General features: G+C 40.2%; 1 protein-coding gene across 1 annotated transcript; it reads right to left on the bottom strand.

Moving 5' to 3' along the window:
• Positions 1-403: 403 nt before the first annotated feature.
• On the bottom strand, positions 404-16013 carry LOC110172808 (bile salt-activated lipase-like). The gene is made up of 11 exons (XM_020938742.2): positions 15950-16013; positions 13814-13961; positions 13471-13590; positions 12237-12434; positions 11473-11603; positions 8629-8736; positions 6463-6577; positions 4578-4764; positions 2763-2966; positions 2065-2274; positions 404-635 (listed from the first exon to the last, which is right to left on the bottom strand). The coding sequence occupies exons 1-11, from the start codon at positions 16010-16012 to the stop codon at positions 449-451; spliced, it is 1671 nt and encodes a 556-aa protein (XP_020794401.2). The 5' UTR covers position 16013; the 3' UTR covers positions 404-448.
• Positions 16014-27096: the final 11083 nt, after the last annotated feature.

Genomic DNA, 27096 nt, shown 5'->3' with positions numbered 1-27096 from the left:
AATGTTTAACCACTGTGCAAGACAGAGTTCAATAACCTGTTCATATCTGCAAGTTCTTATATTCTGTTGCTGTTATACACTGTTTAGAATAGGTTACATTCATGTTCTAGGATTTGATGATGTAATGCAGCATGTATGTCTATTGTCTACCTTCCTTAAAAGTGAATCAGTTCAATTGACTGACTACAGTACTTCAATACAAATATTTGGTGATAGCATTTGATAATAAGTGAAATTCTTAAAGTCACAGCATTAAAAAATAAATAAAAAAAACACAAAGCAGTAGTCATTTCATTTTTCATTTCATTTTTTATTTGTTTCATTCATGAAAGATGAATACAAAATAAGTATGTTTCATACATCACTGTGAATGAAAAGGAGCAGAAAGAAGTACAGACCTTTAATATCTGTAATGTGTTGCATCTATGTGGTGTATGGTAGATCAATTTTATTCAGACTTAGTAATGGTGGGCAGACTGGGCAGCACACTGGTCCAGAAGGTCACAAAGCGCAATCTCATGTCCTGGTGGACAAAGCCCTGGCCCATGTTGCTGCGGATCTCGAGGTACTGTTCTCCACTACTTTGGAACTTCGGCCAAGCAACAGGGACCGACGAGCCACCCTGGTTTGGATCTCTGAGGAGGAACAAGGAGAAAAGTTTCTAGAGGGTTCTAGAACTGAAGAGGTTCATTTTCAATTATACATTTTTTAATTTTATTTTTTTTCTTTAAACAAGATGAGAGGGTAAAATCAAATGGTGTATATAAAAGACAGCATTAAATCTGAGGAAATAAGTCTAGTGAATAGTGATTTGGAAAAGCACTGGGGTAAAATCTCATTGTAATTGCCCACCAGCTGCTGGTATTGATTTTTATGAAAAGTTTAAAAACATTCTTGCAAGTTCTTATCTGAACAAGGAGTTAAAAATAATGAAATTTTAATGTCAACTGGCAAGACAAAAAAATAAATAAATAAATAAACTAACAAACAACAAACAAACAAGTGACAACTCCAAGCTCCAAGCGCAGAAAGAATTACAAAATTTGTCTCTATGAGAACGTTGCTCTCAGAGCACCATTTAGTTCTTGTGTCCAGAAACCTAACAAAAAGGAGATTTGGTGTTAGTAGTAAGGTACTGGAATCATTTAGAATATCCTTCAAAAAACAGGAGCATTTACTTGCTGACAAGGATTTGGAAGATGGTGGCAATGTACTTTCATGTAAAATAAAAAATACTATCCAGGAATTCTCTCAGGAGTTTAAACAAAGAAATAAAAAGTATAGCCTCACATGGATAAATACGGATATTTTGAAAACATTCACTTCACTTTTCACACAGCAAATGAATAGAACATTGGGTTAAAACAGTTAAAAGCAAAGGATGTGTTCAGGATGGACACAACTATCCTTAAAGAATTAAGATAAATAATCTTAATAAGCCCAATCACAAAAATGTGATAGCTTCAAATCAGCAGACCCTCAATCCATTTCAAACTATCAACCCATCAGCATTTTGCCCACCATGTCAAGAATGGTGTATGGTCAGATGAACAGATCAGAGACCACCTCAATCACACTTGATCTCTCCATCCACTACAGCTTGGATTTAGAGTAAACCATTCAATTGAGACAGCTACTTGTTTTTTTCATAGACAAAATAAATTACTGCTAAACATATTCTTGTTGGTGCCATTTTTTTAGACCTTTAAAAGTCTTTTGACACAGTCAACCATAAAATCCTATTGTCCAAACTGGACCATTTTATTTTTTCAGCATCTGCCCAAAAACTGGTGCAGTCTTATCTCTCACATGACAACTGGTGTGCCGCAGGGATCAGTCCTTGGGCTCGCTTCTGTTTTGTATATTAGTCAATCAAATTAACTTCAATGTCTATGTGAAATGTAAAATTTTACATGGCCTGGCCCCTCACTTAACTGTCTTGCCCAAGGACACAAAGACAGCATTCAACTGTGGAAGCTGGAATCCCACCACTAACTGGTGGGTACAGACTCTAGCAAAAAAGTTCCACAGTGCACCTTTAAGTGAGAAGTGAACAGTCCATACCCAGTTTTAGCAAAGTTGGTCCAGTATGCGATCATGTAACTGGACAGGTTCCTGTACTTAGCCCCGTACGCGTCAGGAGTGGAGAAGGGCTTCCCAAACACATACTGCAGGTCGTCCATGTGGTCTGCTCCCATCCAGCTGGGGTAGGGTGAGACTATCCCCGCCAAGCGGCTCGGCTCAGTTAACAGGTATGAATATGTACGGCCAGTTCTGGGGAGGGACACAACAAATAGAAAATAAGTTTACATTGATTAGTGTCTATATTTCAGGAAGATACTAATCAAGTAAGAAGTGAACTGTAAAAGTAACTGTGTGTATGCATAATCTTTATATGTATTTATGTGTATGTGTGTTCAGTTTCAGGGTGGGAGGTGGGGAGTTTAAAAGGAAGAAAATTATTATAATGATATTCTAATTATAATTACTATGCTAACTGGAACCTGTACAACTGCAAATGGTAACACTTGAATAAAAATTTTGGCACAAAAAATATTGTCAATATAAAGATTTTGCCAGTTGCCAGAAAACTAGAACTTTTAATCAAATACTGTTAAACTGTCAACTATTACTCAGGAAGAAGTGTGGTGTATGAAAACTAACTTTTGTTGTAAAAGTTGCATCTCCACAAACCTGGCTAGAGGAGGACGAATATCCTCCTGGATAAACCTTACTTTTATAAGATGTAAAATGGTTCTCACGTGGCACGTTTGGCGTGGAGGTACAGAGCAGCCTGAGTGGGCACCAGGAACATGTAGTCTGTCCCCATGGCCACGGCGCCCTTCTTGATGGTCTCGCGGCTCGGACTGCTGCCCCAGTTGGCGGAGTAGGTGGAGAAAGCTTTCTCCATACCGGTCTTACCTTTGTCTTTGGTGAATGCCCCCAGCATTGCCTTCAGGTCGTCACTGCAGCAGACAGACGAGAGCAGCACAAAATAAAACTGGATTAAAATTATAGCCAATCTTGGGCCTAGAAGGTATATGCTTGTTTGTTGTGTATAACTTGTGTACCAAGATATTATAACTTAGATTTATGATTTGATTTTGTATGTTGTGTTAGGATGCTCCCTTGTCTCACTGCATCTCAGAGGTACTTTTAAATAAAGTTATAATAATAAAATAAATGTACCGGCATTACAAGAAAACTTACAAAACGACAGATCTTTTTTCATACTTTTCATTTCACACGGCATTTCCATGCTAGGTGTCAAATTGCGTTAAGTGCTTGGGATGCTTGAACATATGATGTCAAGGGCATCTTTGATGCTCAAATGACGGCACACAAATATGCAGTACAAACTTTGTTACACACTTTGGTTGCATTCAAGCTGCTGAAACTGATTACATTTCATTTTTACGAAACAGAGATGTGCTTCCTGCTGCAGTAAAATAAAAGTAAATAAAAGCTAAATTTTTAACAGTTGTGGTATGAGAGAGCCATAGTCTTGCGAGCAAAGTGTTTTTTTTTTACATTTCTAAATGTAAAAGACAATATAAGAAAACCACTGTAAATAAAAAATAGACACAAGTATATTATCAGCCTTTGTAGTGGAAAATGATGTGGATTACGCCTGGTTAAATTCCGTGCTTTCTGGGGCCTCACAGGCAGAAAAGTGGGTACTGCACAGAGCCAAAGTCAAACACGGGTGAACAGGTCTGGGCACGAGAGTGTATTGCATCGAGGATACTCTCCAGTTTGTGGTCTTGTTTACCCTTTTAAACATGGAACAGTCAGAGGTGTTGAGTTTACTGAGGCTGTGGGAAAAGCCTCACCATGTATGTCTCAGTGGGAGCATGGATCTCCCTGCCTGGCTCGCTGTGGGAGAGTTGGGGCTTTGGTGAGAGCTGGCAGCTCGGAGTGCCCCGTGAGCTGGGCTGAGGTTCTTGCCTTGTTATGGTGAACACTGGGACTTTAATCAATGCTTTACTAGATATTTTTTTACAAAACAGGGCAAGTATAAAAGCAAATGTGCAGCTGGAGCTGTGCGTAGAGCACACTGTGCTCCCTGATTTACTCTTCTTTGTATGCAGGCAGAGAGATGGGTTAATCGCAGGAGGCATTATTAAACTTCAATCATTACACATGTTACAGCTCAGAGTTTCACAGACAAACATGGATTTTCATGATAAAAATGTGATTTTTAGAGTTAGTTAGGTTTCGTGGTTAATATGGGTCCAATTAGGCACGTAGAAATCATACCGTGTGTAGAGTTGGAGCATGCTGGACACTGCTTCACTGTTAGCACTGGTCACTCGGTGCTTCTATCCTACTTAATGGCCACTAATTGTTTTCACCTGTTGTTCGCACTTGAACGCTTTCGGACTGCAACACTTTAGTGGTGCGTCCATGCGCCTCTACATATGGTTATCAACCCCTGTTGTGATTTTAGGATATACAAAAATCAGCATCATATAAATTAATTGCACTGATGTACATAGCACCCATATTTAATATTTTATATTTTTATGTTGTGCAGCCCTGGCTGAAACCAATAAATAGTCAATAGCCTAACTCACATGGATGTGTCCACCAACATGGAGTTGATCGAGGGGATGTCCAGGGCAGTGAAGATGTGTCCGTCCATGTCATTGACCCCGGCGATGTAGTCGATCGCAGCCGCGTTGTGGAACAGATTTGAGGGGTGGTCCGGCAGGAAGTCTCCATCCACCACCGCAGCCAGATCCATATTCTCGATCATAGGTTCTACATGTGGACACACTTTGGATTAGAAATGAACCATTTGTCAAAAATATAGTGCATTTTACACACATCCAGTGTGTTCACTGTGAACACAATTGGATCTGAGTCTAATGATGTTTTAGGGACTTAAAAACAGCACAGCAGAAGTCCAGAATTCTACCTATGACGTCACAATCCAGGCAGAACATGAACAGAGCATTTTTGAGTGCTCAGAAAAAATGACTTTGTACTGATGGATTAAGGGCACAATGAAGCAAAATACAACTCCATGTACGAACTTGCTGAGGGGACAATATAACACAAAGCTCAAAGTAAAGTTTACAAACATGGTTATTATCAAATGAAATTATTGTTGAGACATTTAACAGTGAACTGCCCTGTAGTGTTGTGCAAGTTCACACTTTTCATGAACTAGTTCAAAGTTCAGTTCACACATGTTCATGTTCATAGTTCACCATTTTAATTTTGAACTAGTTCAAAGTTCAGTTCATTTTATTTTTAGGTGAGATATGTAAATGAAAGGCTTAACTTATTTTTCAAACTGACTTCCAGTTTACAGCAACTTTACTACCTATAAACCATAAGCACTGTAGAGCCACGTCAGCCTGTTTGACATTATAATGTGTTTAATGCAGCTTTGTTTACGTCTTACATAAAATAAACTTATAACTGCATGGCTAATTTGCAAAAACTGTAAACACTGAAAAAAGCAGCTTTTTCCTTGTGCGCTGATGCATCAGCTTCTGTCAAACTAAAGGACATGACTATATGTGTTCTTTCTGTGACAGAGGAATGTCACTGCAACTTTTGGACATGTAATTTGTAGAATACATTGAAAGTAATGAGGGTGGCTCCAGTGCACGCTCTAGACACGTGTATGGAGCAGCTCGTCCTGTTCACGTAGATTTCAGAAAATAGGATCCATTGTATTTTTGAAGCTCTGCATGAGCATAGGCACGTATCCCCATCAAAATACATAGAGAGCGCACGTCTGTTGTTGTATTTGTACATTTACCATCTGTGCAACGTGCTCCTGGGACAGTTCTGTGTCGTGTGAAAGAGCCCAGATCCAGAAATACTGTTAATTAGTGCTTTGAAATCGTGTTGTTTGCCGTGATCAGCCTGTACAGAAGGTAAATACAAGCCTATTCAGCGGTTAGTTTCACCATAGACCTGATACAAGTGATTAAACGCGCCCAGTCAATTTTGATTGTCTTTCCCTTTGAAAAACACAGAGCCAGTGCTGCGCGTCTACATCCTGCTGCAGCTGCTGGTGGAGCCGCCTTTGCATTGACGCGTGGCTGTGGTTTCGCGAGGTTACGCTTGTAAACGCTGACGCGTGCAGTGGAGCCAGACCTCAAAAAGTGCGAGCAGACCTTGTCAGTCGACTCATCAGGTGAAAACAAATCCCGACGTTTAACTGAATCCCAACAGTGATGTAAATTGTTCATCTCACATAATTTGAACAAATTTGCGTTCAAGTTCTTGACTTACAAATGATCAATAAATGTTCAATAAACGCCTTTTTTTTTAACTCGTTCATGCACAACACTGCACTACTCTACCTGTTGGTAATACATAGAGGTCAGGACAAAGCACTGGAGCAAAATAAAATAAAAAATAAAACAATAAAAACACTAAAATAAATACAGGGAAGCATTTGTGTAAAATAATGGCAAAAATATAACAAATATGAATTACGGGAAGGGGTGCTTTGAATGCTGATGGCCCCAGCCTTGGTGAGGGCCACAGGGTCAGTCGACTTGAGACAGGCCGCCATCCTGCTGTCAGTCGGACAGTTCACCCTCTGAGCCACCTGATACACACACAGAAAGAGACTTAGGGTTTGGAATGAAAAAATACAACTGGACTTTTAAAGGAACTAGCCTGAAGGCTTACAGTTTAAAAAATATTACACACATACATAGTGTTAGTATGAACTATGAGTTGTCAGTGCTTTAAGATGCATACAGAGGACAAATACAAGTTTTTCTCTTTCTTGTTGTATGGCTAGACCACGCCAGATTATAAAATGGTCATCATGTCCAAGATTTTTCTAATTAAGAATAAAGAATACAGTGGAATATATGTTTTTTTATTCTTCATTGTGCATTATTTGGCTGGTGCGACTTATACTCTGGAGAGACTTATAGTCTGAAAAATATGATATATATTATTTTTGAATTATTGCTTACAATTTGAATTTGCTGTAAGTGGTATTGGCATCTAAAGTGAATTATCTGTGGTAAATTATGGAATCAGTATGTCAATGGAAATGGAACCCCTTCAGGAAAAAAAATACACAATTTGTACAAAACACTCTCAGTGTGACTTTTCAGTAGTTTTTTCTCAAAAAACAAAAAATGGCCTAAAGTCAGTTTTGACACTGAACATGCACACTGATAAGCCAGTCACACTGGTCATAGTCAGAGAAAAAATATATTAGTTTTAGTCAAAATGACTGTATGCTGTATATGACAGAAACTAGCATTTAAGGAGTTAATCCTTGCCAGAAGCAACTTACAAAGTTAATATGTCGTTTTAAAGAGAACATCCTTCACACATTTTCAACGAGGCACAAGGCTTGACTGTGTTGAGTGAGCCTTTTTATGGATTATGTTGACCATGCAGATATAATCCTGTCACATGAAGTCCTTAAAGGGACAGTCCAGAATTTTGGACGTAGGACCTCATTTCCTCGTGAGCCAGAGTGTTGGAGACGTGTGGAGACACTTACCAGACTGTCCATGTGAATGTCTGTGTTGATAGAATAATGTTTGCAATAAAAACAACCTTGCATCACATGAATCATCGCAGGTTGAGGGACTATTTTCTCATATATCACTCCGCCACTGCCAAGCTTTCTATCAGGACATACAACTCGTTGCTGCTGCTGCTCAGACATAAATCCTTCAAATGCAAGGTTGGTTTTACTTCTAAAATTATTCTATCGACACAGACATTCACATCGACAGTCCCAGCGTAATAATAGATCTGCTTCAGGTGTTTTGTGGAGTGGGTAAGACTGTTTTTAGTGGCTGGATAACTATGGCCATTGACATGCACTAGTCTAACACCAGTGACCTCTGCAAATACAAGGACTGGATGGAATATTTTAAAAAAGTGTCTCCACACGTCTCCAACACTCTGGCTCACTAGGAAATGAGGCCCTATGTCCAAAATTCCGAACTGTCTCTAAAGCTTTCACCAAAGTGTCCAATATAAGGCCAGCAGGCAGGATGGTGCTGCAGCAGATCAGTTAAAGTTTTCAAGTGCGAGGTTAGCACTACTGCTTTCCAACTGTTTCCCACAGCTCTCCTTGTTCATGGATTTTTACCTGGCCCTGTTGTTAACTGTATTGCTAGTCTCTGTCATTACAGATAAAACTGGGAAAATTGGCAGATGTGACAATTATAGACCTATAGCTCTGGACAGCATAGTGTTAAAGTTATTGAATTAATCCTGCTGGACAGAATCTCACAATTTACTGCCTGTGTGTATTAGAATTAATTTTAAGATTTTACTGATCACTTTTAGCTTTGCACCAAGTTACATTTCAGAACTTTTAACCCTGTATGAGCCTCCTGCAGACTTAGATTTTTAGACAGGTCCTTGTTAGCTGTTGTAAAGTCGAGGTTAAGGACGAAAGGTGATCAAGCCTTTTCAGTTATTATTATTATTATTATTATTATTATTATTATTATTATTATTATTATTATTATTACTGCTGTGTTCAGTTCAGCATGAAATAAGACGCAGTGCAGTTATAGTGTTAGTGGCACCTGTTGTCAGACTGACCCAGTATTAGTAACAATATCAGTGCATTCCTAGTCTGTTAAAAATAAGATGGCTGCAGTGTGTTCTCACCTTCTCAGCAACCTTGCGTGGGTTCTCGATGACGCCCCAGGGACACAGGGCCACTCCGCTCTGAGAGATGGCTCTGCGGATCAGGCCCTTGTTGTGTGGAGTCAGGGTCTGCCACAAAAACAAACATTCATCAAAGACTGGGGACTACTGTCAACAGTATTCTAATGTTCAATACATTTTCAACAATACAACATTTGAAGAAAACAACAAAATAATGGACCCGCCCACAAAAACAATCCCCATGTCCACTGTCAATCAGAAATATATATTTCACTAGCAAGGGCCATGCCGCAACAGTCAATGAGTGTGTATACATGCACATGAGTGTCCCGGTTTCGTCATGGTGAATGTATATGGTTTCAGTATCCCAGTTATGGCAGTATCCCGGTATATTCCAATAGTAACCGGGATACTGTGGCATGCATACGCAGTATCAGCGGTAACTGCAACATAAATTTGAGTGTGCATGCATCCAAATGACAAATACTTTTCAGTCTAATAGCGACATAAATAAAGTGACCACACATGAATGAAATGACAGCGCTAAACCTGCACACGAATCTGCACTCGTACGACCTGCACGTATGATCGCTGAAAAGTTAAACATGAAACATCTCCTTTACGATATAGGGTTTGATCTGTGCAGTGGATTGTGGGATACCTCATAGCTCCGTACCGCTGGTTAGAACCCATGGAGCTATTAAAATAACCTCCCGAGCTTCCTGTTTGTATTTTTCCTGGTTTATTAACTTAAATTAGGTAAATTTTTGCACTTGCACATTTGTAAGATTATGTCAAGAAACCAGGATACTCCATTTGTTCATGTATACACGAATATGAGTATCCCAGTTTCATTACAAATTACTTCCCCCATAAAGTAACTGAATTAGTAACTCAGCATGCTGTAATATTAATTACATACACAGCAAAGTAATTATCAAGTTGTTTTTCATGTTATGTTCTATTGTCTGAAAAGTGTGTCTTGCTTTAAAGCAATGGGTTTGTCTCCATGTTCACTAGAGCTCACGATCACTGCACCGGGACTCGGGGTGAACAACAAAGAGAGGTGTGTTACATGGGACGATGTGAGGGACTTCATTAGATTGGAGTTACTTCAGGTAGATGCGGACAGAATTTTTTTCCTACAGTTACACTTAACATCCACATTCTTGCCCTTTCTTTCAACGAGGCAGAAATACTGTCGCTATTTCCAGTTTAAAAACTCTGCCTTTGAATGTCCCTGGCTAATCGTTGCCATTGCCGCATTCTCATTATGTTTGTTTCATTTAGCCTGAAGTGTGCAGGAAAGAAACAAAAAGGCAATGTGAGCAGAGACTCCGCCCACCCAACTTGCCGATCATGGTGGCCCTGCTCTGTCCTGAACTCTCCCCGCTCCTGCTGATGATGATGATGATGACGTGTGTGTGTCTGCTGCATGAAGCCTGACACTGCAGCGCCTCATTCAACCCAACTGTAACGTGCCATTTTGCTTTCTCTGTAATGATATCTGTATTGTAACGATGGGGAGTGTAACTAATTAGATTACTTCGTTACCGGATAAAATGTAGCACCGTTAGTAGCGCTGTTATACTTAAAGGTTATATAGAGGATTTTTTTAAGGAAGGAGAAATACAGCGACAGTCCTTTTTCAAATGTTGCGCATGTCTGACACCACCTTCCACCTCCTTCAGTAGAAACATCTCCTCCCGCCTCTTTACTCTAGAAATCACGCTTGTTTACAGCCAGTGTGTGTTCAGAATTACTGTTGAAGTGACCTGTCTAGAAATAATTTAGTGACCAACGTGTCAGTTTTTAGACCCTTCGTCTGCTTCAGTCGCGCCATCGCTGGAAACGATCTCCAAGAATCACCTCAGTGTGGCTTTGCTCCTTTTCCCCTCCTCTTCTTCTTTCAGTGACCTCAAAAACGGACTTTCTTTTGCGGCGAACTGGTCGTGGATTCTCGTCCGCCATCGCAACAAAGTTTGGCCGAATTTCGAGGAAGCTACAGTTTAAAAAAGCCTCTAAGAACCGCTGCATAAACCACGTAATTCAGTTACACTAGAAACATAAGGAGTTTGACTGATAACAAACAGCCAATAGATAAAAAGGTAGCCTCGTTTTCTATTGGCTGATGTTTATCTGGCCTCACTACGTCCACAGATGATAGATTTTCATTCTTTTTTTTTTTTTTTTTTGGTCATCATAATTACAAGGCTGCTGCATCTCTGTAATGGTATTTTAAACTTTTACTGACAATTTGAAACTAAAAAAAAAATCCTCCATACAACCTTTAAATGGCATTATTCCCAACACTGTCCACTTCTTTCTACAGTCTGTGATAAAGATGAACAAGAGAGATGGGGTGGGAGGGAGGAGGTTAACAGAGCAGAGACGAACTGTATTGTTGAGATGGAGGCTCTGTCTCAGATGGTCTGCCCAGCCAATTTAGGAACTCAAAAAGATGAATTACGATGAGTAAAATATGGAATCAGCTAGAAGTTGTGTGATGTACTGAGAAACATATAGAAAAAATGGTGCAAGAGGACCAATAGTTGAGGGTCGAAAATGATGACGTGATGCTACATTGATCTCCAGGAAGAATAGCTGATAGCTAAGGTCAGTTAAATACAATCAATCAATGAACATGCTCAGGGACTACAGGTGGAAATTAGCACTGGTGCTACAACCCGGTACAGTGCATCCTCCTGTTAAAGTTCATGTATATTGTGCACTGTCCCTGTCTCATTAAATAAAGACTAACTGCATTGGGCTACCAAAAGATCGGCCTCACCATCTGAGCACCTCTACGATAAACCAACAGAAACAATAAAAGATGGAGCAAACCTGGAAGCTGACACTAGCGCCCCCTGCAGACTCTCCAAAGAGGGTGATGTTGCTGGGGTTTCCTCCGAACGAGCGGATGTTCCTGTGCACCCAGGCGATGGCAGCCTGCTGGTCCCACAGGCCGTAGTTTCCTGAAGATCACAAACCATTATATTAACAGGACGTCCCACCAACAGTGAGCACTGTGCATGGGTTATGTAAAGCAGTGAGAGGAGGAACAGTGAGGTTTCTCCTGTTTGACTGTTGCTCTGTTCATTTTGGAGGCTACTGCTTTTATTCAGAAACACACCATAAATAACTGTATTAGGCCATAACTTCAGAATTCATTACTGCAAAAGATAAGGCCTTAATATGTAATTAAACTATAATGTCATTTAATTAAAATGCTGATTTTTGTTATGTTTTGTTTCACAGCCATTTAATGGTTTTAACAATTTGAAATACATAAAACTTTAAATATAACAGTAAGATAACTGACAATGGGTCTATACCTCAGACTTAATACTTTACAGTTTAAAATATTGTATGTATGCAAGGAGATGTACTTTACAAGTAATTCAGTCCTGATTTATGAGCATCTGTGATGGTGTTGAAGCTGGTCATGTTTAAACTAAGGAGCACCTCATGATGTCACTAAGTTGTAACAAAATGTTTGGTATGTTTTTGAGACAACATTTGGAACTTGATTGAGCATATTGCCAGTAAACACATCAGAACGACATGAGTGAAGATTGAATGAGAAAAGAAATCAAAGAAACTCTCACCAGGCAGATCAGACTGTCCGGTGCTCAGGAAGCCCAGGGTTCCCACACGATATCCCAGTGACACCACAATGACATTTCCCCTGTTTGCGATCTCCTGTCCGTCGTACGTGTAGACGCCCTGGGAGATCGATCCCATGGAGCTCCCCATCATGAAGGCCCCTCCATAGATCCACACCATCACGGGCAGGTTGGAGGAGACTGAAACAAGTGGTAGTTTTAGGAGTTTATATTGAGGACTGAAAAGTGTAGTGTGTATGTTCAGGAATATGTTAATATTTTGTCAGACAATTGGATTTTTTGATGTTTCTTTTCATGCAACTCACAACATAATTACATCAGAAGTTATACATGAAATATTCAAGGATGATGGGTGAAGTAAAGTGACAGACAAATTTCACTAAAACATACTTTTTTTTCTAGACTGTACACATCTTGTTTCCCCTGGTTTGACAATGTTGCAGAAGCTTATAATTTTACTTCCTGGTTGGGCGGCTGTTATGGATCATGACCATGGCCCTGTAGTCATGGATCGTGTCCTTCCACTTCAGGTTTTGCATCAACTCTGCTACAATCTGTCCCACACTCAGTATTCTCTTTTAAGCAATCTCTAGATTTGCCTGTGGATAAGGCTGAGTAGTGCTGTACCTATATCAATCAATCAATCAATAAAACTCCTAAAGGTTATCATAAAAATCTAAATGGAGAGCTAAAATCTATAGACCTACATCAAAGAGCATGGTGTAAAGCTAATCTTAAAAATATGGAAATTAATGGTAATTTAAAATCTGGTTTACGAAACATACCCCCTGCATAAATTGTCCCCTTATTAACAATTTTCTGTGTGTCTTGGTGTAGGTTATTAGTTAGAGGGATTCCTAATCATCAATACATCAAGTGTCCAACCAAGAAGTTATAAACTTCATCAAAATTAAATAAACGGCCTAATAACCAGCCTGCATATATAAGCACATTCAAGTTAAAGTCAATGTTATTGTCTGCGTAGTGAAATTTGACACATCCTTCAATGCCTCTGGACACCTCATCAGATTTTGAGCTGGGCTTAGTCAGGGCTACCTTGAGTCTGGAGGATTTTATTTACTCTGCATGTTTTGGGTTGATTAGAGAAATCAATGTGCTCTGAGGAAACTCACCCAGACACAGGGAGAAACATTTGCATAGAAAGGTGTGGGTGTCCCAGAAGTCAAACCCAAACACACAGTTTGCTGCTGTTTACCTTGGGAGCCGTGAGGGACCCAGATGTTGAGGTAGAGGCAATCATTAGAGCCACTGACTTGTGTCATGAGCATATTCAACTGAAGGCACTGAGGTTTGAACTCTTTAGCTTTCAACACACCTGAGAAAAGAGACACAATAATAACATAACATATAAAATAATATTTGATATGCCAAAAGAATATGGAGAGTTGCTGAATTAAATATTGGTATGTTATAGTGAATGTAAAACCTGAATCAAGAAAATGACACTTTTCCTCATACACAAGACTTCACTTGTTAAACATCTGGAAAGCAAATAACTTGTATGTTCCTGTGATAGAGGAGTATTGGTGTGTGCCCACCGCTCCAGCCTGAATGGCGTTTGGGTTTCTCAAAGCGTCCAGGGACGGCAGCGAAGGGAATTCCCTTGAAAACATCCACGTATCTGTTAGTGGCCACGGCGATGTTTACTCCCTCCACCAAGCCGCCCTCCGTGGAAACCACGCCCAGCTGTACAGGGAAAACAGCTCATTACAACCTAAACTATGATTCAATTACAGGTGTTTTTATTGCCTTCTAGGTATGAGGGATTACCTCTCCAGAGAACAGGTTCATAATAAGTTAATAATTTGTGTTAAAATATTGTGAAATATCATAATTAGCATGCTATTGTGTGTTGCTGACATAATCCTATTTTTCTGTCAACCATGTCAGACATTTCCCAAATCCTAATTAAATCAATCACTAATATGATCATCTAAATCTCTGCGAGCTGTTACTCTGGCTCTTAGAAGTCATTTCCGCATTTCTATGTGGGCAATAATCCACGCAATTTGATATAAAACAATGTTGAAATCACAGCTGGAACTTTGATCATTCATTTATTTAAACTATTATGTTTTAAGGTTGATACTCATCTTTTCCAGGTCACAGGAAGTAGCTCTTGAAAATAAAAGCATGTCTAAACTGTCAGTTAAACAAAAGTGAAAAAGGAACAAGTTTCAAATATAATACAATGACTGTTTCAGCAAAATACAAATAAACATGGTCATTTACAATCAGTGTAGTGTCATTTGAGAGTTTGCTCACACTAAAAGTGGCACAGTTGAGACACTAGAGACACTACAGGACTTTAAAGTTTGTGATAAATGTGCAGAAGGTACATTGCTTTGTGCATTTATGGACAGGGAAGATGCTTTTCTCTGGATGTAACAAAAGTTAGATTTTTTGTCTTGTTCCGCTGTTGTGACACTTCAATGCTTCAAGATTTAAATAGTTGTCATGACGTTCTGAGTTTCCGATCACTTTCAGTGAGAGCTAAGTAACACACATCTCAATCTGGTGTGAGCCAGATTAGGTCTAAACAGTTCTAGTTTGGTTAACTAAAAGTGATGTGAAGTAAAAATGAGTCTACTATTTTGATTATTTGCTTATTCACATTTAAAATTGTGATAGTGATAGAACTCCAGGAGACAAGCAAAAAAGCCAAACATTGTGCAGCCCTATGACACCTATGACTTGTGTGTTTGCAAAAAGATTCAAGTCCCTGGTGTTTGGACCAAATGAGCTCAGATTTGACATGTTACATCTACAGACATAAGTTATCTGTTTTTTTGTGATAGTCCTTACGGTTCGCCCGTAGCACGCTAGCGAAAAACACATTCATTTCCTATTTCTTTGAAGACCTGTCACGGCCACAGGCATTGGCCTAGAGAGCTCAAATTCAAATCACAATTGTGTGATCTAGGCCTGAATGTAATGAAATGTGAAATTTAATAAAAGTGAACTCTATAGCGCCTCCTAGTATAGACATGAAACGTCAACATTATCGGATTAGTATCAAATTCTGGGATTAAATTCTCTGCATGATTACAACCAAAAAAAATATTACGGACATGAGGCATTTGTCATGGTTGGCCAGCAGGGCTGCAAAGACTCCCCCAAAAAATGATTACATGCACATACTTAGTTCACTCGTGCTGAAATTTTAATCACTAATGCATGGTTTTGGTCTTATTACAATACATGATAAAGTATTTGAAAGGTGTTCACTATAGTGAACACTAAAAAATATATTACGGACATGGGGCATTTTCCACAGATGGCCAGCAGAGGCACAATAACTCCTAAAAATACTTAAAGTTGCATTATTTAATTTGTCTGGTGGACGAGCTGTTGGCCTGGGCAGTTGTTGGGAAGTGAGGCTGGCATGTCAAGATGGTCACGCGTGCCCGGCAGTTGTGTGGGAGGGGCGAGCGCACTGGGACGAGGGCCATCATCGCTGCGAATGGCTTTAATTTATTTATTTATTTTTTTCCAGAACCTGTTGTTATTCATTTCTGCACAGCTCAGATCATACTCTACAAGATGCCTAACTCATAAATATGGAATTGGAAACCTGTTTTGTCCTGGCCCTAAAGAAGTTAATGTAACGTATTTAAAAAAAACTACAACAAAAAACAATTGTGCAAAAAATAAAAAATATCCAAATGACTTACCGAAGCAGCCGAGACGGCCTCCAGAAACACGGCCACAGCCACACAAATCCTGAGCAGCACCATCCTGTCCACACTAACTACCTAACCAAGTCCTTTTGGTCCTTTTTATATCCCCATATACTGACCCCCCCCCCACACACACACACACACACACCACACACACACAGAGCAGCATCTGAGGCTCGAGGGGGACTGTTCTCACAGAGCTAATGTTTAACCACTCAATAACATATTCACCTGTCTGATGGGAAAGATGTTATGTTGAGTTTGAATCTTGTTTAGAATAGGTTACGTTCAGAATTTGATGCCCTCATTTTAGTTGGAGGACATGGGTTTACATGACTCTGTGGGAGATTCTCTGTTTTTGAAATATCCAAATGTCCAACCTATTTATTTTTTAGGTGGATAGGCTCAGTAATTACAAAGATATAAACCACAAACCAGGTGAATAAATCTGCAGTCCGACAGTTCACCAGTAAATTCCACCATAGAATTCTGACCTATCCTCCAACTCTGTTTAAACTATAGATCGATAGATAAATACTTCATTTTTATAGGGATTATAAAAATGTTGTGATGTTACAAGAGAACACCCTGTTGCTTCTTCTTATTATAAACATGTTGTTTCTTTCTACCTCTAGCTTTTCTATGAAGGCATCAAAACTATGAACAAACACATATGGAGTGTAGTCAAACAAAAAAGATGAAATAACTTTCCTCCAAATAGACTTTATCATGAAGCTCACTGAGAGAAGATCAAGTGGACGACAAAGCAAAGGGTGGTTATAGGAATCTTTATCTAATGATAAAGTATGTCCAGACCTCGACTGGTGGTGTATGTTAGGACTGCACGATTTGGGGAAAAATATTGACTAATTGCAAATAGATTGTGGTTAGATTAGTGAGCAGATTTGTGATTTATGTTTTAATAATATGATTTTGTTTTAAACACGCCCTGTAGAACTGGCAAAAAGACTAAAATAGAATATGAACTGACAAACTAATACAACAATCACATTTTAGCAGGAGCGGTCCTAGACACGGGCCGACAGGGCAGCCGTCCGGGGCAGTATGAGATCTACAGAGCTGACAGTTTGATACAGATGAAGATACCCATTCAAACTGCAATGTATGTATGTGCTTATTTATTTAACAGGGACAGTGTACATAAATTAACATTTCTGCCGACGCACCCAATTTAACCATTGTGCAGATGCACAGACACTGTCACCCTAAAAAAATGACAGGTTAAAACAATGTACATACAAAACGATTTACAACTATTACATAGACAGACATGGTCACAAACATTCAGAGCAAAACTTTGATTTAGGAGAAGACAGAAAATGAAGAGCTGATAGTCAGACATGAACATGAGACAGCACAAAATGATGATAGTGTCAGTGTGAGCTGTGCTGGTTCTCATTTAGCCATCATAGCATCGTAAAGGGCCCGTATGGCCAAACCTCCTTATCAAAGCCTGATCTCGTCAGATCTCAGAAGCTACATAGAGCTGGGCCTGGTCAGGGCTTGGGTGGGAGACTGCTGGGGATACCAGGAGCCACAGTGAGACGCCAGTGTAATTGTGTTTTTAGACAAGACATTTGATGGACGAGACACTTCACGCACATTGCAGAGTATGAAAGTGGTGTGTGAGTGTTGGTGGTGGTCAGAGGGGCCAAAGGTGCAGATTGGTAGCCTCGCTGCTGTGGCTACAAGAATAGTTTACCACCTCTGAGTATGGGCACTCAAAGTGACTTTGTGCATCTGGAAAAGGGCTATATAAGACTAATGTATTATTATTATTATTTTATTACACTGTTCCCTGATCTGTTACAATGTTGTAACGTTGTGTCCTCATCACAAACATAGAGTTTTGTTTAGTTTTCATTCACACACAGAAAACACTCTGTTCCACTTAGGGCTGTCATGATAACCACAAAAATGAATCATCACGGTACTAAGAGGCCCACCACGGTGGATGTTGGGTCACTGCGATCACCGCACGTAACCAATGCAACCCGACCCAGAGTCCTGCACGGGTCCATTTTTAGAGACCTCGGACCCATTAACATTCCACCAGTTATCGCCCGTGCTTGTGATAACCCAGGACTAACCCAGAACTAAGGCGCACCCACATAGACCGTTGGGTGACCACAGGCGTCTGGTGTAGAGCTCCGCGCTGCACGGAGGTAAGTGCAGACGCCACCCGATTGCACCGTGCTCAGGGTTCTCTCTCTTAAGTCCTCTTGTACCCGACCTGGTGCAGGACTCTGAAGCGAGCTACCACAGTAAGAGCTGGAGCTGGAGAGATGCAGCAGCACTTGTTCCAAAGCCAAGTATTACTTCTCCCACACTACATACTCTACATCGACGCGACAATCGAGGAACATGTACATCTGCAACAAGCGCATCATCGGAGAGAGTTTTCAGTGCTGCTGGAAATATTGTAATTCTGGGAGGATGAGGGATGGGTGGGATCTATGAGTCACAGTGCTGTCCAAAACAGTTAGTGTCCTCACACAGCCCTGTACTATCAGCCTGTGGACCAGTGTGCACAGCTGAAGCACAGGGCTCAGGTTCTCACTGCTCTGTTCAATCACAACACAACACACTTTCATCTCCTCAGCTCTCTCTACCATGTGCACTGATAACACCTTTAATGAAGGCCAATACTCACATTAGAACTAATTCTGTTTGTATGCTGGAATGGTCCAAGGTCGCTGGTCACAAGTTGCCATGACAAACATTCAGTTCAGAGTAAATTGAGTAATGATTTTTTTATTGGAAAGATCTGAATGTAAGAACTGAAGAACAGATATACGATCCTGTAGCTGGCAGCACTGCATCCAAGCCCTGGCTACTGTGTACAAGACAAAGGGCAGGTTAAAATCAGCGTAGGCCAAAATTGACACAGATGTGAGGGCATCTTTTAAAGTCTTAAAGGCATTTGTGCACATTTCATCTCATGAAGAAAGGAGTTGTTGTCAAAGAATGTTTTGAATTCTTTTGGCTTATTCCTGTTAAAAAGACATTAAGTAGGTTAGCAATCTTAGCAAAGTCTTTGACAAAAGTGCGGTAGTAACCAGCTAGACCAAGGAGTGACTGAAATTGTTTTCCAGTTTTTGTGATTCCGCCCGAGGAGCTGGAGGATGTGTCTTGGGTGAAGGAAGTCAGGGAGTCCCTGCTTAGAGTGCTGCCCTCGCCACCTGGCCCCGGATAAGCGAAGAAAATGGATGGATGGGATTCTTTAACACGTTTAACTTTTTTGGGTTCTGAAGATATTCCTGCAGCAGACACTCTGTGACCCAAGTATTGTATATCATTTCTCAAAAAATGACAGTCAAAATCAGGTGAGTATATGATAACACCATCCAAGTATAGTATAGGAGTACAAACAGCAAATTTTGGTCACCAAGACGTGTGCATTCATCTCTGGAATGTTGCAGGTGCATTTGACAATGTAAAGGGCATTCTGGTGAATTCATATTGGCCATTGGTGTAACAGAAGCTGTTTTTTTTTCTCTGTCATTAGGGCAAACCTGCACTTACCAGGATCCATTATCTAAGTCTAATGTTGTGAAAAACCTTACTTTGCCCAAGCCTGCTAGTGTCTCTTCTATATGGGGGAGCAGGTAAACATCCATTCAATTTGCAGTAATCCACACAGAATCTAAGAGTCCCATCTTTCTTACGCACTCACATTATGGGAACTTCTCATGGCCTGGTGCTGGGTACAATGATTCCTGAGTACAACATATCTTATATCAAGGCTTTCACCTCCTGGTACATTTGTGGTGGGCTTTGGTGGTAGTGTTCTAATGGTGGTGCATCTGCAGTTGGGATTACATTACATTTGTACTGTTGTTCTCAATCCAGAGTCATCATTGCTTCTGGTGAAGACGTTTTTGCAGAGGAGAGCTTGTAGGTGCTCCCTTTGTTCTCTAGACAGGTTAAGATGATTCAAGGTAGGCATGGCATTGGACTGGGCACACACTTTAATCTTATCTGTACGCACTTTGCACTGACATGAGTCAAGGTCGCTTTATTCTCTGGGATGATATCTGCTGAATCAATTATACATGTTTTGACTAACAGTTGGTGTCTATACAGGTACATTGGTGAATTATTTGGATTTCTAATTTTACCAACAACTCGTCCACATTGTACAGTTGATAAAGTGCGAGCAATTAAAAGTCCACGCACCTCAAGTGGTTCTTCCCATCGATGCCTCTTTTGGTCCAGCCCCACAGCAGAACTTCACTTTGAGCTGGGATCTGGATAGGATGGCGACTGATAGTCCTAGTCCAATGAGATTCATTTGGTCTTCTGATACTTTGTGTTATTAGGTTCTTTTTTCAGACCTAGAGTTTTGTTTCATACCTGGCAGTTTCTGTCAACCTAATACCTACATAATAACATACAGGTTGATAGTCCTCACGTATTCAAATGTCCAATCAGAGTCTGCAAACTGAACCTGTCTGGAGCAGATTTTGACATACTGGGGCCTGCCTGACAGGTAGTCAGTAATCCAGGAGACAATGGAGGAGCTGACACCCATCTTGAGCAGCTTCTCACTCATCAGAAAGAGCTGAATTGTATAAAAGGCACTGGAGAAATCAAAAAACAATACAGAGCCCTTAACACCATCCAGTTGTCGTTATGCACAGTCTTAAAGCCTGGCACAGATGCACTGTTGTCCAGGAAGTTAGTATGAAGCCAGGTCTTCGTGAAGCACATGATACTGCTGACAGCATACTCCCTCTTGGTCCGAACAAGCTCACACAGTTCGTCCATCTTATTTCCCAGTGATCTTACATTCCCCATCAGGACTGATGGAACTGCAAGCTTGAATTTCCTTCTCTGCTGTTTCACTTTCAATAAAGCAATAAAAATCAAATAAATTTATACAGACAAGAATAACTTAAAAAGGTAGTGGATTTCAGGAAAAACCTCAGAAGCTACAATACCCAGTTGCCACTTTCTCAAGCACTCAGGATGTGAAAGTAAGGGCATGAAAGTAAGGGATAGCAAGTCCCTTAAGCTCAGTAAACCCATTGATGGTTCTCAGCTCTCCTACTCTTTTGGGTTGCTTGTCTTTAAGAGCTTTAACTGCAGCAGTATCCACTGGATCCATTTAACTGCCCTCTGCTGAAACAATGTGCCCCAAATAACGCACTTCTTGTTTAAACAGTTCACATTTACTTGGTTTTAGTTTAATGCCGTTTTGTCTGAGTCTTTGTAACACAGTTCTGACATCATTAACATGTTTTGTGAATGACTTACTGAACACAATGGTGTCATCGAGGTATGCAGTGCAGGTTTCATCTCTCAGGTCTCCCAAACAGGTTTCCATACAGCGCTGGAAAGCAGCTGGGGTGTTCATTAAGCCAAAGGGGATTCGGACCCACTCATATAGGCCTCAGGGGCTCACAAAGGCTGTCAGGTGGTGGGAGTATTGAGCCATGAACCCCTGGTGGTAGGCTTTCTCTTGGTCAAGTAGGGAGAACCAAGAGTTGCTTCCCAGCCCATCCATGATGTCCTAAACCCTGGGAATAGACTGACGGTCAGGAACTTTTTTTCTTGTTGAGTTCACAATAGTCTATACACAACCTGAGCCCTCCACACTTCTTTCAGACACACACTACACGGGCTGTGTAAGGTGAGTGTGATTTTTCTATCCAGCCTTGTGCAATGAGGTCATGCAAATAGTCTTTCATTTCTCTGTAGAGAGGCTTTGGCATGGACTAGTACATTTTTGCTACTGGCTCAGTGTCTTTCAGAGAGAAGGCTAGTTTTAAGTTTTCAATAGAGCCAATGTCGTTCTCAGATTTGGAAAAAGCTAAGCATTCTTCTCTTAACATTTTTCGTACTGCTGACCTTTCATTTTTAGACAGATGGCTCAAATCGACTGGTGGGTCCCAAGCACAATTTTTTTCTTCACCTGCCCTCACTTGACTCACTGCAGCTGGAACTACAGGAACAGGACGGAAAACTGAGGCAGGGTAAACAGCTTGTACAGGTTGCACTGTCCTAGTAAGTGTTCTCCCAAGGAGTACAATATCATGGTCACGTTACATTTCTTACCATTGCTGGTATGTGCTGTCCATTGCATTACTTGTATTTGTTGTTTCTTACCATTGTCTGTTTCCTTAACTTTACCATTGTTGGTACACTTATGTTATACTACCAAGCTATAACAGTGACTCTTGTCTGCACTTGTAAATAGTTCATATAGTTTAATTCAAAATGTCTGAAAAACGCAAAATAAGTGTTAGATTATGAAGAGTAGGGGTGGGATTAAAGTTTTCTTCTTCCCACTCCTTTTTGGGCAAAATAGTAATAATAATAATAGTTATTAAATGTAAATCTTTAAATGCCCAAAATAAATGCATAAAATAAAAAAATAATAAAAATGGTCCGTGGGGTTCTGGACACTGACTGTATTGAAATGTTTGACACTACTTTTAATGTTTACTAGAGTGTCAGTGAATTCAAGTCCTTCGGCCCACTGAGGGCTCACATCAGGCTCACATCAGGCTCAAAAATGAGAGCTGTGTCTTCGTGGCATGGAGGTGCTTGTACATGGCATTCTACTCTCATTGATGTGTGCGTAGGTACAGTCACTGTTTCTCAACACTGGATTGTTACTCACTTGTTCAACACACGCTTGTATTTCATTGGCTTCAACATTAGGGAATGCTGTTGCAACAGTTTGGATGAGCTGGTCTTTGTCAGTAGTAGCCTGGTTCAGTTCAGTATCTACAATGAGTGTTATAACATTGGAGCCGATGAATGGTCTGGCAAGACTGGAGCCACTCAAAACAAGTATAGGGACAGTGACCTCAGTTGTCGTGGCTTCATTGGCACGCAGTTTAAATGTTACTTCCAGCAAACCAATATAGAGCATACTTTCTCCATTTGCAGCTGTTATTGCCAGTGTATTGTCACCTTCCAGTATTTCACAAATGTTTCTGAGTTTTACATGTGGCAGATTTTCCTTCCACCACCTCTCATCTACAATAGTTACTTGAGAGCCAGAGTCCCCTAATGCTCTTGTCTTTGTCTCTTGTATGTAACAGTCAATCAAGTACTTTTCTCCAACTAACGGGGCCACTTTGACATGTGTGTTATGCTTGGGTGACTTGGTTTGGACAGTATCACATGACACATGCACATTTTTCTTTATGAACAGTCCAGTGTTCAGTTTGGCAGGATTTGGAAAAATAAAGTACATTTTTGCACAGTGCACATTGTCTGAGTCTCCCCTTATTTCCTCTAGCTTTACAGTTGGCACAGATCTGGGACACCTTTGGCATGTGGGTCACTGTTGGCGACCCTTGCCCCTTTAAAGGATGTGATGGGTGGGCTCCTCTCATCCTGCAACCTGCAAAGAAATGTTCATCACTGCCACAAGCATAACAGTGCCGACAGTCATCGATGTTATCATGTTGGCAGCCAAAGCAAAGCCTCCTGCGCCTAAGACCAGGTGCTACAAAACGTTGAAGGGCCATGTGACCATACCGTGGGTTCTGATGCACATATGGGTGAGACCATGGCATTTGGGCTGGTATTGCAGGAGGCATGACTATAGGAGGGGTGACAGAACTTGGAGGTTGGCTTTTGCATGAACTCTTTTATTTGTGAGAGGTCTGTGCAGCCGACGTGCTGCGTTACTCCCGTCTGTCGTCTCATCCACCATAACAGAGACAAATGGTGCTTTTTTAACTTCACTTCTTATCTCTTCTTCCATCACTTCAGCAATAGCAGTGATCAAGTTGTTCTGTATTGTACCCCACGTCCCATGAAACACTTTAGACAGGTGGTAATGTAAATCCGTGCTTCTCTCAGCAATGAGAGAAAGAAGCTCCACATAGTTTCCTCTGTTGTTGGATCCAGCACTTTCATCGTGTCCCTGAAATGAAAGTTCCTGCTTGCCCAAAAAATGACACAGTCTATCAGCCTTTTTAAGATTTCCCTGTTTTTCTTCACATTTTCATTGTGGAGCTCTGTTTCCCTGCACACTTGCTCGTTCAGCTGTAGACCCACTCTGGTTTCCCCAAAAGTTTGGGAAAGCAACGTTGCTTGTAAGTGTCTGGCAGTGCCTTGGTTAAGCAAGTTAAATTTACAAACCCAGTGTGGCTCCAAACACCATGTCGATCAGCGGCAAATAACAAACAGTCACAGCAATATAATTTGCAGTGTTCCAGAGATCCTGCGAGTCAGGGGTACCGCTCGTAGTTGGTAACCTGAAAGTGGTGGACAAATCCTCTCCCTGGTTGTGACAGTCTAGCTAGCTTTGGAGTTGTCCGACCTTTCTTAACAATGTCCAGCTTTTCTTGAAAAGTCTATCTTGAAAGTGGCCTTGACAGTAAATCTGCGACCAAATCTATATCGTCTCCTCCTTCAGCCATTGTGGGGTGACAAAATAGCTACTGCTGTAATAGAAATCGAAATATTGTTTTGTTGGCGTAATATTAATAATTTGTAATTAATACATAGACCGCTACAGATTCAGTTTGCTGCTTTGGCTGGTTCACTCTCTGACTGTCCAATCAGTGGGTCTGAATCCGGTGACGTTGTCATATGCCTGCTAGAAGATCCTGGTGACGCCAACTCAAAATCTGATTGGTTGAAACAACAGCTTCATCGACATTTATTTAGTGTTTGAGGGCCTGCAGATGGATTGTGAAGGCCTCAGGCACACTTCTTTAACTTTGACTCTGCCTGGCAAAAAGTGATGGCTGAAATGTGATTGGTCAAATACTTTAATATGAAAATGCGAGTTGGGTTACTTCTGTCATAAGCCCTTGTCACACTCATCCCAGCAGTGCCTCCAAATGTTACCACAGCCCCTGAAAAAGGGGGATAAAACTTGAGTGAATAAAAGAGCGGTCGTTCAGGTCTCAGGTCAGTGGTTTTAATGACAAATATTAATTATAATACAACTTTTATGCAGACATGGTACATCAAAAGCACATATTTACCTGAAAAACGAGGCTAAAACTTGAGTAGATAAAAGAGCAGTCATTCAGGTCTCAAGTCAGTGGTTTCAATGACCCAAGACTGAACCGGAGCACCCCCTGCTGTTCACTGGACCGGATGTGCTTTATAAAACCAAAGTCATTTCATAACACCAGATAACAGCATAATATAATATAATCATGTAATATAAATAATAATCATGTACCAATAAAATGCAATTACTTTTTAAAAATAAATCCTATTATGAACTCAATAGTAATATTGTATTATAAATGTAGATCATTTTTAAATTGTCTTGCTTTACAACCATTACACATGCACCAATAGCAGTGATAAGGCCTTTGCGCTGTAATCAACAGTTATGTGGTTTCCAACCAGACCTGGTTCCTCCAAGCTCGAGATCCCCCTCCAGCACGCTTTTACAGGATGAAAAACAGGAAGCAATATTAGTTATCTCCTATATTGACATGAAAAATAACTTGTACTTACCTCCTCAGTAGCATTGTGCAGACTGAGGGAGGCGCTGTTGTGCAGCACACGAGGCCTATTGCTCTTGAAGATATTTAGCTACAGACATCAGCTAGTACTTACTGCTTGCAGTACATGTCCATATTGTTTTATCTGCTACTCTCTAAGAATGACACTGATGAGGCGTCATGTTTGATTGTACATCAAAAGACTTCATTTCAAAGTTTCTGGTGCATTCTTAAAGCTGAAATACCAACCTTTTAGTGAATGTTGTTTTCCCCAAATTGTGTGGTAAAAGCAGAAGTTTGTGACTATAATTCACAATTCACTCTGTCTTCATCTCACTTTGGTTTGAAATCTGATTGGCTGATTCAAACCTGGTCCAGGAATTTATACAAACCACGTGCCAAAGGGTTTGAGAGCGTAGATACATTTAAAGGAAGCTTATATTTCAATCACAACTGAACCTGAGTTGCAATTGTCTTCATTTTTAGACCAATTTTAAGCCAGATCTAATTTACTCAAAGTAAATAAAATATCCAAAATCCCCTCTGTATATTTTTTGTATTTAATATGACACAGGAACAGGCTCTTTTTATGTTTCTGTTTTGAAAGTCCCAACAATTCTCAATTTTGGCAGTTTTTACACATAAAATGTCTTATTTATATATGCAGGGTTCCCACAGTCATGGAAGTCCTGGAAAAGTCATGGAATTTTGTAAATTCAATGAAAGTTTTGGAAAAGTCATGGAATTTTAGTATCTCTTTCACACAACTACAGCGTTCTGTTATCATTAAACTATGATTATTTTTGAACATCTGAGCCTTTTGTTTAAAAGAAATGACAATAAATGCACTGACAGGATTTTTTATGTTAAAAATGTATAATCCCATACCATAAGGTGAGTTGACATTTCATAACATTTCATATTTAGCCCTAAATGTATGCTAAATTCTACACATTCTGCACAAAAAAGTGGGGACCCTGTTTGAAAACATTACATGATGAGAAACTTGTAATACATTTTGTTTTTACATTTATGTGAGTAAACTACATAAGTTTCAAATTGATATCTCTACATTTTAGATTTTCTTCTATTCACCTGCAGTGTCTCATCTTAACCTGCAGACAGAGACACATACAGGTTTTTCTCATTCTCAGTTTATGGATAGACCTTACGTGAAAGCTCAGAACCTCCAGAATTCCCTCAGTGAGCTGCAGAGGCTGCACTAGCACTCATTCATGTTTGGCTGCAGGTGCTGGGATAGTGACCATTCAGATCAGTTCTTTTAGGTTTTAAAGTGAAACTAAACACACAACTTTTGCTACCAACCTGTGTACATGGTGTTTGAACAGCATGGGCTACTCTTCTTGATTCTTTATGTGCAATTTTTAGTTTCAGTGCAAACTAGTTGGGTCAGTCCATATGAAATCAGCCCTTATCAAGGAATCTTCCCTATGAAAGAATATAAAATTTTCGCTCAATCCCTTCAGTCGTTCTTGAGTTATGGCCCATGCTCACTCTTTTGGAAGCCTTAATTTATAAGCATTTTTGAGAGACTATAACTTCATAAAAAACAGAGCTGGGAAGTTGAAAAGTTGTAGATTCTGGGTCGTAGATTCTAAATCTGTCTGTTCATTAAAGATGGTGCTGTGGGCCCCCAAAATCTCAAATTTGTTCGCAGCTCAATAT

The sequence above is a fragment of the Boleophthalmus pectinirostris genome, unplaced genomic scaffold (assembly GCF_026225935.1).
Source record: "Boleophthalmus pectinirostris isolate CB_2022bp ecotype Guang Dong unplaced genomic scaffold, ASM2622593v1 HiC_scaffold_18, whole genome shotgun sequence".
Taxonomy (NCBI): Eukaryota; Metazoa; Chordata; class Actinopteri; order Gobiiformes; family Gobiidae; genus Boleophthalmus; species Boleophthalmus pectinirostris.
Note: the sequence above shows the minus strand (reverse complement) of the source record. Positions and strands in the feature narration are given on the sequence as shown.